The sequence below is a fragment of the Paramisgurnus dabryanus genome, chromosome 8, assembly GCF_030506205.2.
Source record: "Paramisgurnus dabryanus chromosome 8, PD_genome_1.1, whole genome shotgun sequence".
Taxonomy (NCBI): Eukaryota; Metazoa; Chordata; class Actinopteri; order Cypriniformes; family Cobitidae; genus Paramisgurnus; species Paramisgurnus dabryanus.
In genome coordinates, this window is record NC_133344.1 from 33,033,938 (window position 1) to 33,053,103 (window position 19,166).

A 19,166-nucleotide genomic window follows, 5' to 3' on the forward strand; every position below is an offset into this window, starting at 1 on the left:
TATTTTACATGCTGTGATTTCAACTCCTGGCATGAATTATTATATTTTTTGTTGCTAAAGGATTTATTTCAGACATCAAAGCTAAACCCTTGTGGGCTATGTGATGGTAAGCCCTGTTCTTGGACAATAAGCTACAATAAGTACAAAAAGTTTTAATTTAAAACACATCTGCCCCGCCCTTGTGGATCAGTCAGCGTAAAAGGTTATGTGGCGTTTATTTATTTATTTATTTGTTTTATATACTGAATTCCCAGACTTAACACTTGGTGTAGATGTGTCATACTGATAGAATACTTAAAGAGATATTGAAAATTGAAATGAAATAAACATTCTGTCAACATTCATCGATCATGAGCCCCATTCACTTTCATAGTATTTTTTTCCTACTATGGAAGTCAATGCGGCTCATGATTGATTTGGTTTCAAACATTCCTCAAAATATCTTCCTTTGCGTTCATCAGATCAAATTTCAATGAATAGTTCATTTTTGGGTGAACTATCCCTAGTTTAAACTATTGTAGGAAAAGTTTAGATGCTTATTAACTGTCTTGTGAATTTCATTATAATGCTAAAAGTTTAAAAAGTACTGCACTGAGCCACACACAACAAGCAGGCTTTATTCTTTATCATCTCTTACCTGTTTCTGTCTCTGACCCCTTAGTCTCTCTATCTTTATCCGTTTGCTCTTCCTGTCCTCCAGCAAATATCCATCTATAAAAACATTTTATATTTGCAAGTATATCATATTACTGTACGTAAGCGAAGATAATTAAACCCAGGCCAAACGTGTTGTTTATATCGACATGTACTGCATTGCACTCCTTTGTTGATGTTACGGCGTAGGCTACATGTACATCTCATTAGTTATCACTGCAATGCACTGGTGGAAAAACAGAAACGATCGCTGTTATTTCAGGTAACGTTAGTATAATAATGCCATCTAGTGGTTATGTAATTTAATCGTTTTTGAGAAACCCTGACAGCTAATACAAACAATAATGATCATTCTCTGTAAAGAAATATAAAAAATATAGTCCATACATATTTTTCTCCATGTAATCTCTCTAAAGCAGCCTTGTGTCTCACGAAGTAGATTAAGTAAATATATCTTTAAAACATCGCGCCGATCAGGTATGTACGTATTTGCAACATCATCAAATAAATAAATTGCTACAAATCAACAAATATTTTTTTATGTAACGTTTGGTCAAATTTTGCAGCTGGAGTTAAAATACCTGTTCGTAACACATATAAGTTGAAAGGGTGAGTTCACGTGGCGCTGCGCAGATCGTTTAGCGTACAGTATGACATCAAAGAAACGCGAGAACGATTCGAACACACACGGAGCAGACGGTTCTCGAATCGCTCTCGCGTTATTTGTTAAACACTAATTGAGCTGGACAGCCGGCGACACAAGAAGTCGAACACGCCTAACAGATTCGGCCAGTATTTTTTCACCGATAAACTTTAATAGTCCTTTAATTAATTAATTCAAACTATTATGTTAAAGATTAAAATTTTAAATCATATTGAAGCTATCCTACCTGCATTATTAGAACTCCAGGCTGCGTTGCCCCTCCCATTACATGTTAATTGGCTTAAACCAATGTTATACTGGAGACGTTGGGACGTTGTCCAATAAACTTAAAGCTTTGCTTTATTTAAAATCTCCCCTCCTCTCGTTTGTAAGCAATGTCGCTTGTTCTGCTTTGCTAGTAAGTGGTTTTATTACAGGCCCTCGTGTCTGTCATGACTCAGTGTTTAAAAAGATGACAGCAAGGTGTTGGCAAGCACCCAGCCTTCTCATCTTTTCATAAATTGGTGAGGAGAAAGATTTATTTATATTTTTATAAGAGCAACATCATTATGAAGAACTAAATATACACTTGATTGTAAACAGTGGCCCATATTTGGCAACACCAAGATGTTCATTAAAGAGTTATGCTTGTTAGATTTTAAGCAAAACATCAAAATAATAAAATAGTCAATTTATTAGGGTATAAATAGTAGATCCATTAAAAAAAATGTTTGTGGATAAACTTTTACGCAATGCTTCACCAAATTACCACACAGGGGATCTAATAGCTGCTATGTTTACCTTACTCTAAAAGAGATTTCGTCTTATTATGTTTCATATTATACTTACATTCTGTATGTACATGTTATATCATATTCAATGTAGCACATACAAGCTCTGTAGAATGTATTACTGAAGTGTCATGGGCCATTACACCTCTGTACTAATGACCTGTACCTCTTCTTGATGTTCATGTCATACCTTTCGTACCAATGGAGGGTTATAAGCAGACGTTTAAATGCAGAAGAGTGTTTTGAGCTCAGAGAAGGTCAGTCAAGTCTATTCTTTGTTGCACCTTGACAATATAAAGGTAGTGTTTGTCATGCAAATAAACTGAAAGGCGGGTAACAAACAGAAAGTATCTTTCACTTTCTTTACAACAGCAACAGGTAAGCTGCTGCTAACATTCAATGTGATTTTTATATTTGAAGCATTTGCCGCTGCGCTTACACTTTTTTTAGGCACCATGTGGCTATTTTCTAATTTACAGAATGTATACGATTTTATGGAGCAGGAAAATGTATTTTAAATGATAAAATAATCTTGTTTTATTTTCTTTAAAGAAACCACTTCTTCAAGTTTACGTCAGTCAATGTTGCAATTTTGTAATATCATTTTTGATGATTGTTTATTTAGATTTTAGGTGAACAGAGAGAGTACATTGGCGCTACCATATTAGTAAAAGCATATTATGTTAATCAATCTGCATTTTGATTAAAGTGAGCTTTAGTTTTTTTGTGTTTACATTAGAAACAGAGAAACTGGAAACGTCTGCCATATTTAAAATTATTTCATCAACATGAATCATCATAACATAATATGCAACACTTGTTAAGGAAAGAGATGTAATGGTGTTTGTTGATGTCTTGTGAAAGCGAAAGTACATTCAAAAAGGCCTGTAGGGATAGTTAAACCAAAAATGCAAGTTATGTAATTTATTTACCTTTTATACATCCTGTTCTGCTGACAACAAAGAAATATATTATGAGGAATGTTTGTAAGTAAAACGACCAGAAGCCTCATTGATTCCCATTAGTATTCATTTATCCTGCTGCAGATGTCAATGGGGCTTCTGTTCATCAGAACAAATACATTTGTACAGGTTTGTAACAACTTAAGGGTAAGGGTTTTTTTTTTTTGGGGGGAGAACACTAACGGGATAGCTCACCCAAAAATGTTATCATTATTTATGTCGTTTGAACCTTCAATGTCTTTCTTTGTTCATCAAAACCCAAATGCAAATTTTTTGCTTTCTTGTTAAGGATATCGGTGTTGTTTTGGTTAATGCACATTATTTTAATCAAGGTTATTTTCAGCCTTGGGTGATGTTATTTCAAAGGCATCCTAAAACTGCCTAAACGGGACACAGAGACTGAAAGAGAGGCACAGGTCAAGACTTTCATCAAACAATAGATTATATTTTGGTTTGTTTGTGCCTTCAAGACACTTAAAATGCACAGCATAAGTTGAGTGGAGTTGTTTAACACTTTGGGCCACTTTGAAGCTTATAAAAAGTTGGTCACCATCCACAAAACAACAATTTTTAAAAATCTGCATTTGGGTTCTGAAGAGCCAAGAAAGACAATGAGGATGAGTACATAATGGCAAAGTTTTCATTTTTATGTGAACTACCCCTAACACAGCCTCATCAAAATTATGCACATCGTATTTGTCATCCCAATGTTTATTTTCCAGGGAGACCAGATGACCCTTAAGGTAGAAGGCGATCCAGGCTATGGCGTGTCTGCTGGGAGTCGATTTTCAGGTCTGGATGCTTCGGAGACCGTTCCCCTGCTAATTCCAGAGCCCGAGCCTCACCTGTACACCTGGAAACCCCTGAGTAAAGAAGAGCTGGTGAAATGTGCAGGTGGACCAGGTTGGAAGAAGTTTCGTTTTCGTCTGGTTCTGGCCTTCTGGATCGGTTGGGTGGTCATGTTGGGAATTGCAATCACAGTGATCGTTCAGAGCCCGCGGGCCGTGACTCCTGTGTTGCTCTGGTGGCAGAAGGATCCATTTTATCGCTTGCAACCAGCACTCTTTGTTGATGCAGAAAGCGGTGAACCCAACACTATCAGCAGTAAGTCATCAAACAATATTAAGAGGCAACAATAACTCCAGTTACTCAAACTTTGCGAAAGTACTGTAACCTTGAATTGCATTCACACATGCATGTCAAAGTCATTATTACTTCATCTAAATGCAGCATTTAGTGTACCCATTTCATTACTAAAAAACAACATTATTTTGTGTATTTGATATAATACAATGTGTTCGCGTGGTTTAAGGTTAAAAAACATATTGTGAGGGATTTAAGCAGATGAACCCAAGCGCAGACACGTGTGGACAGGACAAGACTTTTATTGTAAAAGACAGGGGCAAAAACAAAAACCCACATGGGGCAAAACAAGACAGGATATAAACTACAATAAACTAACACTGGACTAGACACAAGACTAACAAAGTACTTTACAAATGACAGAAGACTAGACTAGAACTACACTAAACTGGGTACTAACAGGAACTATTAAACAACGACAGGCTTTTTGACACGGGTATCAACATCAATAACATCAGACGAACGAGCACAGACCAATGAAAACAAGGAGTTTAAATAGGGAGCAAATGATGAGGACAACCAGTGAAACCAATAGACGAAGATGACAAGGGAGCGGGGTAAAAGAGACAAGACACTGAAAACACGTGACTGAAAAACGCACATCCAAAGCCACGTGTCCCCACACATAACATGGTACTGTCAGAACCCTGCCACTAGAGACTAGATTCTAAACATGGCAAGATTCTGACAGGATCCTGACAATTATTTCCACATACCGTACATTTTTGTAGCTCCAAATTTCACTCTCTTCCTGAAACTCACTGATTTAGGAAAGCTCTGTGTCCCTGATTGGCCAGCTAAAATACCTCTGACGTCAGACAGAAATGTGACGCTCCTTACCATGTCTGAAAGATTTGGTTGCTAACAGGAGTTAACTTACAGGCTGAGTCCGAAGCGGGAGTAATTATGATAATGTCGGTCTTGTCTACATCACCAATCCCAGGAAGTAAACTGTTTACAATCTGTGTGTTTGTTGTAGTCCATGAAAAGAGATTTGCGTTGGAGACTATAACTAGCGTCATTGTTTACTTTGGCGTTTGTACCGTTTGCATATTGTTAACATGTACTAATACACACTTACACACCAAAGGAAATTTTAAAACGTAAATCCGACAATAGGTGCTCTTTATTTGATTACCCCATTCAAACATGATTAGTGAATTCCATGATGGTAAAAAACAACATCTCCCATCGTTCCACTCACCTGCATAACATTGCTTCTCTATTGTTATTGTGAAATGGCGACCTTTAGTGGTAAAAATTGTACATATTGTACTTTTAATTCAGTCACTCCCTCTAATATAATGAAATATAATATATAATGAAAATATATAATGAAAAAAAAAACTATGAGAAAAAAATGTGGTTGAACACAAAATTAAACAAATGTCTAATCTCAGGAAAAGCATTTAAGATACAAAAATGTAAAAAATACTCAATATTCATGTAATTGAAGTAAAATGAGTAAAGCCCAAAATAAGGGTCTATCTTTGTCATTCAGGGGTGTCTGAGCGGTTGCCGTATTTCAAGTCACTGAGGGTCGGGGCTCTGATCCTGGAAGGGCTGTTTCGTAAGGACGGCTCCACACCAAACCTGACACAGATTGACCAAGATGTAGGCACCCTTCCACAGTTCACGCAGCTTATGACAGAAAGCCGAAAAGCAGGTAGACTGTATTGCTTTTACGGTTTATGCACTTACACTCTTAAATCGAATGTGGTAAATTAACACATCTTGTGTCCTTAACTTAACACATCTCTGTGTTATTTTTGGAACAACACACTTTGGGTTGTTTTAACACATCTTGTGTTGTCCCTAAACTCAAAATCAACACGAAATGACAAACATAATGTGTTATTTTGTGTTGATTTTGAGTTCATATGTTAAAACAAACAGATGTGTTAAGTTAAGGACACAAGATGTGTTATTGTAACACATTCGTTTTAAGAGTGTACTCTTTTGGTAGTATGGTCACATCCATGACCTCTTATTAAATGTGTTTGATAAATAGAGTATATCTGGGTTATTCTTATGAAACCATTGAAATATAACGGCAGTAAAGATTTGAATAAAACGTATAACTCACCTTGCACACAAGAATTATTTTAACATAGGAATTAATTATTATCTGCTGAAAATCTCATTATCGTTATGTATCCCACATTGTCTGAGTGCATTATAAGTTGTAATGTAATTTAAAAAGAGTAATATAAAAAATAATGATTTCAATAATAAAAGATAATTGGATGTTCATACACACACACACACACATATATTTTTTTTCAAATATTTATGTATAATAAAAATGATGAAATAGTTGAAGAAAGAAGTGTCCATGTCTTTTGTCTTATCCTTCGTAACACTTTTAAAGGACACACACACACACACACACACAGATATTTACATTAAGTTTGATTAAAAAAAAAAAAACACAATTGCCAGTACTTTTAAAATGGTTACCAGTTTAACAGATTACTTTATAATTTTCTAGTAAAAAAGATTAATATTCTCTTGTGACGCTGATACAGGTAGTTTTCCACATTTAAAAAAATATTTATATTAAAATATAGTTCATTAATGTCTCATTAATAACAACTTGGTCATCATGGCTTCTCTTAATTTTAGCAAAACATGTGGTGTTGATAGTTTCAAATGGTTACGGTAATGAGATTTTTTGTAAGGCCCTTTACAGAAATTTTCCAAATTGTGTTAAATTGTCAGTAAAATGTTACAATTAATGACTTTAAACCAAATTAGACCTTGTTTTTAATAAAAAAATGACATTTGTTGATGCAGGTATTTTTAAAATAATAATGTTATATTTTCATAATGTTAAAATAATCTTGAAAGAAACCCAGATTTTGTGAGAATCACCCCTCCTGCTATTTGGGACAGGATTGTACTACACTTAAAAGTCAATAGATGATGCTGTTCAGCCACATTTTATCAACCCAGCATTGGAAGTGGATAAATGGTGCCATGTAAACTTCACTTTACTTGTGATGCTAGTAGTGTGGGGAATTGAGACATAACTGAGACAATGTTCATGAATGAATTAAAAATGTGAATTTGGTGTTTGGTTCAGGTCTGAGAATAATGCTGTGCCTTTGTGAAGCGGTCCTTTTTGAGCCAACGGCGAGCAATAACACTGAGGTTCGGTCCGGCACTTTAGGAAATATACAGGTAATGTACACAACTCTTAACATGGTAATACAATGTCATTTAGGTCATGTACCTAAGATTACAATTTAAAACATACAGGGATTCTCGAGATGTATACTGTTAGTGTCTTTGAATAAAAGCATCTGCCAAATGCTAATGTAAATATATTTATACTATTGTATATGAACATGCCAATCATTTAATAATAGCGTGCTTTACCATCTGATACTGTTTTTGTGATTTCTCTTTTTCAGTACTCTTTAAGATATTGGCTGGAACAAGGTGTGTCAGGGTTTGAAATCTGCGACACAGACACAACCTTCTCCATCAAGGTAATACTGTAAATGGACTGATGCTCTTCTGGCTGTATGGGAAGGAAATGTTTAATGTTTTGCTTTGACAAACTGTGTGGGGATGCGTATATATTTTATTTACATCATGGTACTTGGCGCGAGGTAAAAACGGATGTGGTTTATGGTTTGCAGATGTTAATGGAGTGGAATGTGCTGATGCAAGAGTTCAGTTCACAAGATGATGAAAGGTATTGTGCCATTATTCAGCTGAACTCATAATGACCAACAAACCTTAAACCAGCATCCAGAGATAAAATCAACACTAAATCTATACATTTTCTTCTTGAAACATCTTCTAGTTTCGAGTTTCCTTGGTTTCATTGCACGGAACTTGTCATTGTACATTATTTAAATAATTGAAATGTGGGTTTAACGTTCTTATCTCATATTTGCAGAATTCTGATGGTGAGGCAAACAGGTGGTAGTCTTCTACTATCTAATACATCCAACCTAGTTAATGGTTCACTGGTGGAGATGGTTACAAAGTCACTGATTCCTCCATCGCACCATCCACTAAAGGCCCCTGAAGTGGGTGAGGCCATTAAAACCATTCTGCAGATGCCACAAGGATACTGGCCAAGCTGGACTGTAAGTGGACATTTCTTAATTAAGTAGTCTATTGGAAAGCACATGTCTCTTGGGGTTGTAGGTTGTTAGTCAAGGTCAGTTTGGACTACAGCCCTCTACTTCTCGGTTAAATGACTTCACTAGAACAGTTTTTGACTAAACTCCGCCCACAGGAATACGTCAGTCGCCAGCTAAGCTCAAACGGCCTTGCTAAGCTAAGCTACTGTTGAATCACAACAACACACTAAACAAACTACACAATCAGAACTCGTTACGTATTTCTGAAGGAGGGACTTCATAGGACAAGGAAGACATCAACCCGTTTTTAGGACAGTGAAAACAGCGCTATAGAAATAAGTAAATTGTGTGAAAAATAATGCTTTTTTTACATATGAAACATGAACACATGTTATATTGCACACCGTAAACACAGTCAAAGCTTCAAAAACACAGGAAAAACAGGACCTTTAAGAATAAATAAATAAACCCTGCAATAGAGTTATAAACTATCACTTGTAAGTTTAATCCAGGTGCACAGTTCCTTTAAAAAAAAGTATCAAATATTGAGTTTTTTGTATGGTGTTATACCGTGTGTTTGTAAAGGTGGGTGGAGAAGTACCGTGGGAACTGCAGAGAGCGATTCTCGTTTTGATGATGACTCTACCTGGGACGCCCATCATCAAGTATGGAGATGAGCTGAACCCAGTTCAGGTAAGATGGAGAATTAGTCTTTAAAATGGCATTCTGGTCACAATTTGATTTAACAGATTGTTTTTTATATTTAGGATATTTATGTGAATGTGTCTAATAAGGATCCTGCAAATGGAGATACCACAAAACAGGTAAGCATTAACAGTCAGTCAGAACAGTGACTTTACAACTTCTCTCTGAAATGTTAAACTTGAAAAACATATCTTGTATCTAGACCCAACCTAGACTAGGGGTCTCCAACCTTTTTGTAAGCAAGGGCTACCACAATTGATACATTTTTTGATATAGCCTACTCAAAATGTTTTATTTTACTTGTTGATTTAATTTACTTGTTGATACGTTTTATCATTGTTTAAAATGTTAACATGCATAAAAGAAACCAAGCGGATATAAAAAATATGTAATTAATAAATATTAAAATTTATGCTATTAGTAGAATGTGCTTTAGGGGGCAATTTACAGACTCCATGCAGGAAATGCGGTGGCTCCAGTGCGTCATTGAGCCACCGTTTTAGCAGAAATGTGGATAAAATGTCTATACTACATGGTTCACAATCTTTGTAAGGTGTTTCAGTAATACATTTCTAACATTTAAATATTTTTAGGAACAATTTTCTGAAATGACGAGCGAATCATCTTTTTCAATACACTCACCTAAAGGATTATTAGGTTTCCCAGTTACTGGGATTTTCACGCACCACCATTTCTAGGGTTTACAATGAATGGTGTGAAAAGGGAAAAACATCCAGTATGCGGCAGTCCTGTGGGTGAAAATGCCTTGTTGATGCCAGAGGTCAGAGGAGAATGGGCCGACTGATTCAAGCTGATAGAAGAGCAACTTTGACTGAAATAACCACTCGTTACAACCGAGGTATGCAGCAAAGCATTTGTGAAGCCACAACGCGCACAACCTTGAGGTGGATGGGCTACAACAGCAGAAAACCCCACCGGGTACCACTCATCTCCACTACAAATAGGAAGAATAGGCTACAATTTACACAAGCTCACCAAAATTGTACAGTAGTAGACTGGAAAAATGTTGCCTGGTCTGATGAGTCTCGATTTCTGTTAAAACATTCAGATGGTAGAGTCAGAATTTGGGGTAAACAGAATGAGAACATGGATACATCATGCCTTGTTACCACTGTGCAGGCTGGTGCTGTTATGGTGTGGGAAATGTTTTCTTGGCAGACTTTAGGCCCCTTAGTGCCAATTGGGCATAGTTTAAATGCCACGGCCTACCTGAGCATTGTTTCTGACCATGTCCATCCCTTTATAACCACCATGTACCCATCCTTTGATGGCTACTTCCAGCAGGATAATGCACCATGGCACAAAGCTTGAATGATTTCAAATTGGTTTCTTGAACATGACAATGAGTTCACTGTACTAAAATGTCCCCCACAGTCACCAGATCTCAACCCAATAGAGAATCTTTGGGATGTTGTGGAACGGGAGCTTCGTGCCCTGGATGTGCATCCCACAAATCTCCATCAACTGCAAAATGCTATCCTATCAATATGGGCCAACATTTCTAAAGAACGCTTTCAGCTCCTTGTTGAATCAATGCCATGTAGAATTAATGCAGTTCTGAAGGCTAAAAGGGGTCAAACACCGTATTAGTATGGTGTTCCTAATAATCCTTTATGTGAGTATGTAACGTACATAATGTAACCTGCAATTTTATGTTTTAAACCGAGATGGCGAGTAGCAAAAATTATGGATTGCAGCTTAAATGAATTGCTCTACATCTGATGTTTTCTATTCTGAGCAGCTCATATTTTCATGTTTAATATGTATATGAAGACTGGGATTTTGGTCTAATAAGTTTTTAAGAGTAGGTGGGGCTACACAGCATGCCACTGCAAAAATAAAACAAACTGTAAAACATGATAAAATGCAGCATAATGGCTTCTTTTCCAAAAATCATTGACTAACACAGTAGTTTAGACTTTGATCTGAAGTATCATTCAATGAGATGTAAATGCTAATTTTTTCCCTCTTTGTTTTGAATGATTCTCGGGGTCAGGATGAGCTCAGACGTCCTCACGCCCTGTTTCGCTCTCTGAGTCAATTACGTGCCCGTGAAGAGGCTCTCCGCTTCGGCAGCTTCACCTTCCTCCCCTTCAACACCACTTTGTCCTCCACCACCCTCAATTCAACAGCCACGCCTCCTCTAGCGTTCCTGCGCTCATGGGGGTGCGTTCATTTACTGGTGCTGTTAAATTTGGGATCTGAACCCCATGCTGTAGAACCAGACTGGGCTCGTAGCCTACCTGAAGATGGGTTGTTTGTTTTGAGCACTGGACTCGACCGAATAGGCCCTGTGTCTGTACGAACAATAATACTCCAGCCACATGAGGGTATTGTTATAAAACAATTTGAGACTGACAACTCTTCCTGAGGTGAAAGGCTTGTGAATGGTTATGAATTCTTCCGTTATCCCATGACATTTATATATCTTATTTCACTTTCGGTGCTAGTTCAAAGGAATTTGCAGAATGGATATAAATCTGGTAAAATTAGTTAACTGGAGCTGAGAGTACTATACTATGTTTGTCAGTTTAAAGTATGATCATATTAACCAATATTTTTAACACTGGGTGAGGGATCAAATGTTTTAGTTAAACGGATATGTGTACTGTATTAGATGTACAATATTATATAGTTAAACATAAATGCATGTTTTTTAAAAAAAAGTAATAAATGTTTGAATTGGCATTGGAGTGCACTTTATTTACAAATACATGAGATACTTTTATATCTTAGAAAACTGTACAGTACCTGTGTGCCAAAGAGACATGAGTATTTTCAGATTTTGAGGGCAAATCATAACCATATTGCTTCAATAACTGCTTATTCATAGCATATCCTCTGACCTTCACATCTGTCATAACACAGATCAAAATGATCTTCGCTTTCAGTTTCAGTCTCCAATGGCATTGGGTCATTTATATCAGAACATTCTGAACCTCTGGTTTTGTGTTTAAATGTCAACTAAGGAGGATTTCACTGTAACTTTGCAGTTGACAGGTTGACCAATGTGAATACCAATAAAAAAATAAATCAAATGTTGAGGTGGTGGTGGGAAGCAATTCTTATGTGAAGATGAACTCTAGCGTATCTCATCTGTAGACGATTACACACACAACTCAAATTCACATGACGAAATAAAATACAACATCAGAATCATATTGAACACCTTTCAGATATGTTTCACACCTGTAAGGTTACAGTTTTCCTGCACATCTGTAGACTGAACCGATGCTGCCACCTAGTGAGTCATGCCGCATTGCACCTTGGGTGTGCATTATTTTCTTATAATTCAATGGCACGTTGTCAATTATTCCTTATTAATTACACGTACACATGAAGAACAGTTTCTCTCTCTGTTTAATACAGTTTCTTTTAAAGATACACTGTAACCCAATTCAAAACTGTGCTTCGATTAACACTGAAACATAAATCAGCATCAGGCAAGAGTTGATGGTACTAAACAATGAAACACTTAACATATCCATTTAATTTCCTATAATGAGCACACTAAAGATTTAACAAATACTTAAAATATCATTTCCATGAACTGAGTAAATTATAAAATAACATCTATTAATGAATTAACTAATACATAAAATGAAATATTTTTTAGTAAAAAACATAAAACATGGTACAATGGACTGCCTTAATCCTCAGCATTAGCAAACTGGTCAGCCACTACGGTGTAAATACAGCGGACCCATTTGACAGGCCGTTTGTGGTGAACTACTGGCGTGTAGTTGTCCTGGCTGAAACTTGTGCTATTTTGGACGTTACACTGAACCATCTCAGTTGTATTCAGTTCATCTCCAGGATCTGTTGAAACACAGCTATGGTTAGAAATAGTAGACAATAACTCAAAACAGCTGTTAAATAAATTAATTTTTTTATTTATTCAATTAATCATGTATGAAATTACCATAAGGGGGTTGGTTTTGTTCTTTTGTGGTAAGTAAACACTCCTCAATCTCCTTGTCCCAGTCCTCTTTCTCTCTAAAGTGCTGCGATTTGAAGTTCTTCTCATTTATCCAGTGAGTTTTTTTCTTTTTTATAAACTTCTGTCTCCACCTTAACTTATGGCACTGGTTCGAATGCATTTGCTCCTTTGGATCTTGGTTGATGTCACCCTGATTGTTCAAAGACAATTAAATCATCAGCACAAAAGTTTGTCCAGATCAACAGGTACCCTACTTACTCTCATATATTAGCAATTTTTATAATATTTCATCTTTAAGGTCACATGAGCCTTGTCATATGGAAATTATTTTAACTAAAAAGTATTAATACAGATATGAAAAAATATTGTTTTTATAGTATTTACTATAGTAAACAGCAGTAAACTGTAGAATGCCATAGAATATAACAATAATTACTAGAAATGTAAGTTATGTATGGTAAATTGTTAGTTGTACTAAATACTGTGGTATAGGGGTGAGCGGGGCACAAACTAATGTATACAATATGTGCTTTTGGTCATTTCTCTTACTGTCAGAAGATGATCTCCTGTGAATTTGTGAAAGGTTTTGATGTGTTTTGGTTAAGATATTGAACAAAGAGTGTTTTGGAGGCATGGAAGTAAATTTCTTAATCTTAAGTTTGTTTCGATTTCTAAGTTGGGTGTGTTAGTCACCAAATACAACTTTATATTATTTTAATCACTGTCTTGTTACGTAACACATAATACCACATGTCAGCAACTCCTAAGAACTGATAGCTGGGATTGAAAACATTTTTACACAGCGGGGTTAGTTGTCACACAGTGTTACAATTAATCCAGGTACACAATGATAATGAAATGAAAACAATGTAAATACTATTCAACACCATGATAACTGTTAATACAATATCAGGGGAAATGACTGACAATTATAATTTTTTGTCTTAATTATTCAACCCGTTAAAAAAAAAAACTATATGCATTGATGCAGAGTACAAAGATGATTAGATGAAGGGTCATGGATGGATAGATATCCACACATGCATCTATTATCGGCAAATATATAAACAAAATCCATTGTATTGAATTATTTGTCTTTGTTTTAACCAAATTTTCTAGCAGGTGTTACAACAAACCCTCTGTTTGTTACATTTAACCCCTCCTATAAGGGTAAGTTGTAACGTTTGCACTCCTGTCACTTTCGATGCAATTGTACGATAACAGCAGGTCCCACAAACAAACTTTAAGTGTTCATTTGTAGCAGAGATGTGCGTGTTGATTGTATAAAAAATTATTTATCTAACTTAAAAAAATTTTGAATGATAGAGCCAAAGCCAAAAAGCGTTAGGTTGTGCCCTGCTCTCCCCTACTTTAAGGTAATGTTCAAAAACACTACAGTATTTTATTGTAATTTTTAACAGATTATAAAAACTAAAATATATTATTATTATTATTATTATTATTATATATTTTTTTCTTAAGGGTCTTTTAAACATTTATTTTATTTGTTCAAATTAGGTAACAAGTTTTGAAACTTCCTCTGTTTGACCAAAGATGGCAGCAAATTCAACCTTGTTGAAAATTTGCCTATGCATAGAAAGTTTCTTTTGTCCATCAATATGAATCTTTTATAGTCTATGGTATGATTAAGGCCTGAATGAATTATAACTATACATGTAATAAAAGCTAAAGTTACAGAATATTAACTGTAATTCACAAAGATTGAAAGATCACGAGAAATTAAGGATTTTTGTCCTCGCTCGCGCATGCGCGCCCCTCTTCACATGTTCAAGCTTATTGGATGTCCTTTTGTGTAAATATACTTGATTCAAGTCGACCACTTTATCAGTACCAGACAATTTACATTTGGAAGATTAAATCAATAAATTTTGCTAAACAAATAACATCCGCTATTAGACCTAAGAAATAAGAAGGTTATAATGCAATCCTACCTCAGCAAAATCAGCCGGCCAACCGACGACACTACAGGAGTCACTCAGGCTCGCGGAAGTTTATGGGCGAACTCCAATCAGCGTGCACTTCGAGAAGAGGACGCCACACAACGGTCTGTTGGGATAAACACAAAATTACAGCGTTTTCTTTACTCCTATCGACAACTTTCTTACAAACAGCCACGTTATGACATACAATTACCCGTCACCTTCCAGAGTTTCCAATTTAACGCCTCTGCCCTTTGTGGAAGGGTCGGGATGTTCACTTCCGATTGGATTTCGCCCTATGAGTGGTTAGAGTTGGAACTCATCAACAAGTAAGCGATTTAAAACACATAACTTACCTGTTATAAAACGCATGCACACACACACAATTAAAGTCTAGTGATTCTATACACTAATTTAATATTAAATAAAAGTAAATCAAATGTTGTTAAGGTAGGCCTAATGGGTTTGATCTCAGGTAAAATCTAAAGCTTGAATGTACTGTAAGCATTGCATCAATGTGTCTGCCAAATGTGTAACTGTGTATGTGAATCTAGTTCTCAGCTTTTTGCTGGAAGCATTTTAGTCACTGGGGACACAAACTCTCTAACATGTCTAGGGAATAGAGATCAGTTTATCAAATCTATTTCAGACTGCGCATCAATCCAGAATTACTTTGCAAATCAAAGCCATTAAATGAATCTGACTTTCTACGGACAGTTATGACTAAAAGCCTTGAGGCTTTGTTTATCATTTACAGAGACTCCAATTTATACCACATTTCTGGAAAATGGCTTTGATCACTAAATTAAGCATTTGTTTTTAATGTATGAAATGTGCTGCTTTTTGCAAGTTGTGGGTTGCTGATTAAAGGCGGGGTGCCTGATTTCTGAAAGCCAATGTTGACATTTCAAATCACCTAAACAAACACGCCCCTACCCCAATAGAATCTGGACCTTCTTTTGATAGATCCGCCCCACACATACGCAACCCAGGCAACGATGTGGGTAGGAAGTCCTTATCAATCTAAAATCATCACGAGTCTGAGTCGTTTATAACGTGCATTTAAAAAAGCAACACGGGTTAAACAAAATCATTCAAAATATTCTTTATTATCATGAAAATACCTAAAACAATCTGAAGAACAGCAATATAAATATTCTTGCAAACATTTGCTGGAATAGCGTTTGAAAGGCTACTTCTTCTGTGGCACAAAGGGAGGTCCTGCACGAGAGAGCCCCTCGGCTTTGGGATGTGTCAGGATTTCACCGTAATTCATTAAAATTCATTGATTGTAAATTTGCACGATTAATCGTTACAGCCCTATTTTGTAGTACTTGATACTGACTGGACAACCGCAGCACTGAGCGATCAAATATGTAACAATGTCCATTAAACTGTATAGTCCGTTGCAAGGCAACAACTTAAAAAAAACTGATTTTGCATCCCAAACTTAACTTTCCTTATTTCTGATAACAAACAAAATAAAAACAAGTAAATTACTTTAGTTTAGATCATAGCTAAAGCGTATCGACTACTACACCAGTGGTTCGGGAACTTTTTGGCATCCCCCGTGTAGGGTGTATCCATTTGCAAAAATACATGGCATAAGGCAATCTCAAACTTAGAATTTAAATGAAACAAATTAAATGAACCATTGTAGTTTTGTTGGTTAGTAGCCTTATTTTTCTGTGGCTTATTTACACAGAATTTATGATACATTAATGTATTTTATGTCATTAATCTAGGGCCCCCCTGGCATCATCTCTCAGTTTGCGAATGTACTAACTACACTGAGCTAACGTTACTGTGTCTCTCCTTGTCTTTAGGAAACAAAAAGTTTTCTTTTTCGACAATTTATTCCAGAGTTCAGGTTAGCCACAATCAAGACCAATAAACAACACATACCAAAAGTTAACTTCGGGCCAGGCACGTCCTATGTGCCTGTTTATCAATTTTATTTTTATCTTTGGCTACAAACCAGTGTTAGAACATTTCAAACAATTCAAAGACTGACTAGTTATGAAAGGATTTGAACTGGTTCATGGAATGATAATGAAAACCAGAAACTTTTGATATTTTGCAAGGAACAGAAACGAAACCATCGTGCTTTGACAAGATTTCTGTGCAATATGACTCTGTGAAGTTCACTTCCGGTCGTCGTTGACTCATCGAACAAATGAGAAGCTTGCCACCAGCAAGCAGCCTACTGACGCCGCATTCAGACAGCCAGCGATGTTATCGCTGCTCATCGCCTGCCGCTGGTGGTTGATGTCGCTTGTGGGCGTTCCCACTTCTGGTTGCGTAGTAGTGTGACGTTACCCCATGTTGTAAACAACAAATCAGTGCTCCACTTACTTCACTCCCATTGGTAGTCGCTCGTGAAACTCGCTGCTAATTTGCATAAAGTTAAACTTTTCTCAGCTTTTGTCGCACGACTCCGTCGCTAATCGAGCCTACATTCTGTCGCCAACGGTCACGTTCGCTTGTGTCGCCGGAAGTCGCCCAGTTTCCATTGAAATGAATGAGATCGCGTCGCTCTGCTACTGCTTGTCGTTGGCTGTCTGAATGGGGCGTCAAGCTCAAATCTCTAACCCCTCGTTCAGACAGCCAACCTGGCGACTTCCGGCGACATGAGCAAAAGTGACAGTTGGCAACCGTATGGGCGTGTCCAGCGACGTGAGAAAGTTAAGAAAAGTTTAACTTTATGCAAATGTCGAGCGACTTTCGGGAGCGACTACTAGGGATGTCACGAGAACCGATACTTTGGTACCAAGTCGATACCAACATTTTTTTAAACATGACGGTACCTGCTTTCTCTGGTACCGGAGGTACCGAGGCTGCAATACTCTTCAGGGACTGATAGGGGCAGCATATACGCGCGTGTGTATTTGACGCTCCACAAGAGTTAAAGCTGAGGAAGAACGCCTTTTACGAGCACACGGGAATCTCTCTGAAGTAGTTTGTCGCTATCAAACATAGAATTTGGCAAAGCTCTTGAAAGACAGACCCCCGATCTCTTTAAAGAATTCGAGGTAAGTTTTAATTCACATTAACATTATATTCAAACTGTAAAACTTTAATTTTATACTGAAACCCAGACCCTATATTATGTTTGTTCGAGGCAGCTGGCATTAATGCCGTGTAACCAGCTAACTTTATGCTAGATGTTAATGCTTTGTGTAAGTCAGTTATTTGTTAATGACGCTGCATTTGCAACTTTATAAACTAAATGGGCGACCATGCATCGCCATTTAGTCATCCTGTCAGCAAAATGTAGCCTAATGTCATTGGATGAAGTATTAAAATGTTAAGGGTTTTTAATAACTATTTTCATCCTGCAACAATGTGAGTGATATTAAACTAATGCTTGCATTCACAGTATGTGTGTGTGTGTGCACGTGCGTGTGTTTATAAGTGCACCTTAGCACCTGTAGCTTTAGCTGATTTATTAGTCATTGTCAGACAGTATGTTAAATAAATAAAATGTTTTTCTTATTCTCTCTCTTTTTAACAGTATCAGCCAGGGGAGGATGTACACCAACAGTGTCAGGAGAAAAGTCAACAAACATTAACACAGACAACCTAAACAGAAGCTCTCAAAAGTTTTCTATAATGTTGAAATGTTTTAATAAAAAAAAAAATATTTAAGTATGATTGTTCTTTTTTTACACACTGTGGTACCGACTTAGGTACCGAGTACCGTGTACTTTTTGTGGTATTGGTACCGACTACTAGATTTTTGGTACCGTGACATCCCTAGCGACTACCAATGAGAACGAAGCAGTGAAGTTCACGTCATCCTTCTCTCGTCAGTTACTGGCGTGGATGGTACTCATTTGTTTATGACAAGCAGATTTAGAAACGCCTCATTGAAAGAGACAAGCGACACACAGCGATAACGTTGCTGGCTGTCTGAACGAGGGGTAAGGCTCAATCATAAGAGGTAAATATTGTAGGCTACCAGGTATCTCAAGATGTTTTTTTTTTAATTAGTGGTGTAACGGATCGCAGTTGATCCGTTCAGATCACAACCCACAGTTCAGCTCGCATTTCGACTCAGGGATTAATATGAAAATTTAAATAGTTGATCATTTGCAAGTGTTTCAAAGGCTTGCAATTGTTAACACTTAAGGGATTTTAAACAATTAACCGCAAAAAGGCACTAAAGTGAACAATTTTTTGTACGCACAAACGCACATGCGGTTGAAAGTGTCCGGACCGACTCCAATCAAAAGAGATTATCCCTATGCCCTTCAAAGATCAGGGG

The 19,166-nt window shown here is 36.7% G+C and overlaps 1 protein-coding gene and 1 long non-coding RNA gene across 4 annotated transcripts in view; one reads left to right on the forward strand and one right to left on the reverse strand.

The window, feature by feature from the left end:
- The first annotated feature begins 1,690 nt into the window (after positions 1 to 1,690).
- On the forward strand, positions 1,691 to 12,014 carry LOC135770497 (amino acid transporter heavy chain SLC3A2). 2 transcript variants are annotated; one of them, XM_065280174.1, is made up of 10 exons: positions 1,691 to 1,821; positions 3,773 to 4,154; positions 5,695 to 5,859; positions 7,279 to 7,376; positions 7,610 to 7,687; positions 7,841 to 7,896; positions 8,104 to 8,296; positions 8,879 to 8,986; positions 9,061 to 9,116; positions 11,009 to 12,014. In XM_065280174.1, exons 2-10 carry the CDS (start codon positions 3,782 to 3,784, stop codon positions 11,388 to 11,390), a joined length of 1,509 nt encoding a protein of 502 aa, XP_065136246.1. In that variant the 5' UTR covers positions 1,691 to 1,821; positions 3,773 to 3,781; the 3' UTR covers positions 11,391 to 12,014. The 2 variants fall into 2 exon arrangements, with proteins under 2 accessions (XP_065136246.1, XP_065136247.1); XM_065280175.1 differs by having other exon boundaries at positions 1,692 to 1,821; positions 9,061 to 9,117; positions 11,016 to 12,013.
- A 361-nt stretch (positions 12,015 to 12,375) lies between these two features.
- Positions 12,376 to 19,166, reverse strand: part of LOC135771381 (uncharacterized) — a 30,768-nt gene continuing 23,977 nt past the window's right edge. Inside the window, exons 2-5 of one of the 2 annotated variants that reach the window (XR_010542899.1) lie at positions 15,114 to 15,195; positions 14,912 to 15,026; positions 12,942 to 13,149; positions 12,376 to 12,838 (exon numbers count right to left, since the gene is read on the reverse strand). This is a non-coding gene — a long non-coding RNA (uncharacterized lncRNA). Of the gene's footprint in view, positions 12,839 to 12,941; positions 13,150 to 14,911; positions 15,027 to 15,107; positions 15,196 to 19,166 lie in introns of both variants that reach the window. The other variant, XR_010542898.1, reaches the window with a different exon arrangement.

Excerpts from the sequence above, each read along its gene's own strand:
- LOC135770497 (XM_065280174.1), top strand. The coding sequence starts at position 3,782 with ATGACCCTTAAGGTAGAAGGCGATCCAGGCTATGGCGTGTCTGCTGGG. Across the intron at positions 5,860-7,278 it reads GACAGAAAGCCGAAAAGCAG|GTCTGAGAATAATGCTGTGC; the intron begins GTAGACTGTATT and ends TGTTTGGTTCAG. Across the intron at positions 7,688-7,840 it reads ACACAACCTTCTCCATCAAG|ATGTTAATGGAGTGGAATGT; the intron begins GTAATACTGTAA and ends TATGGTTTGCAG.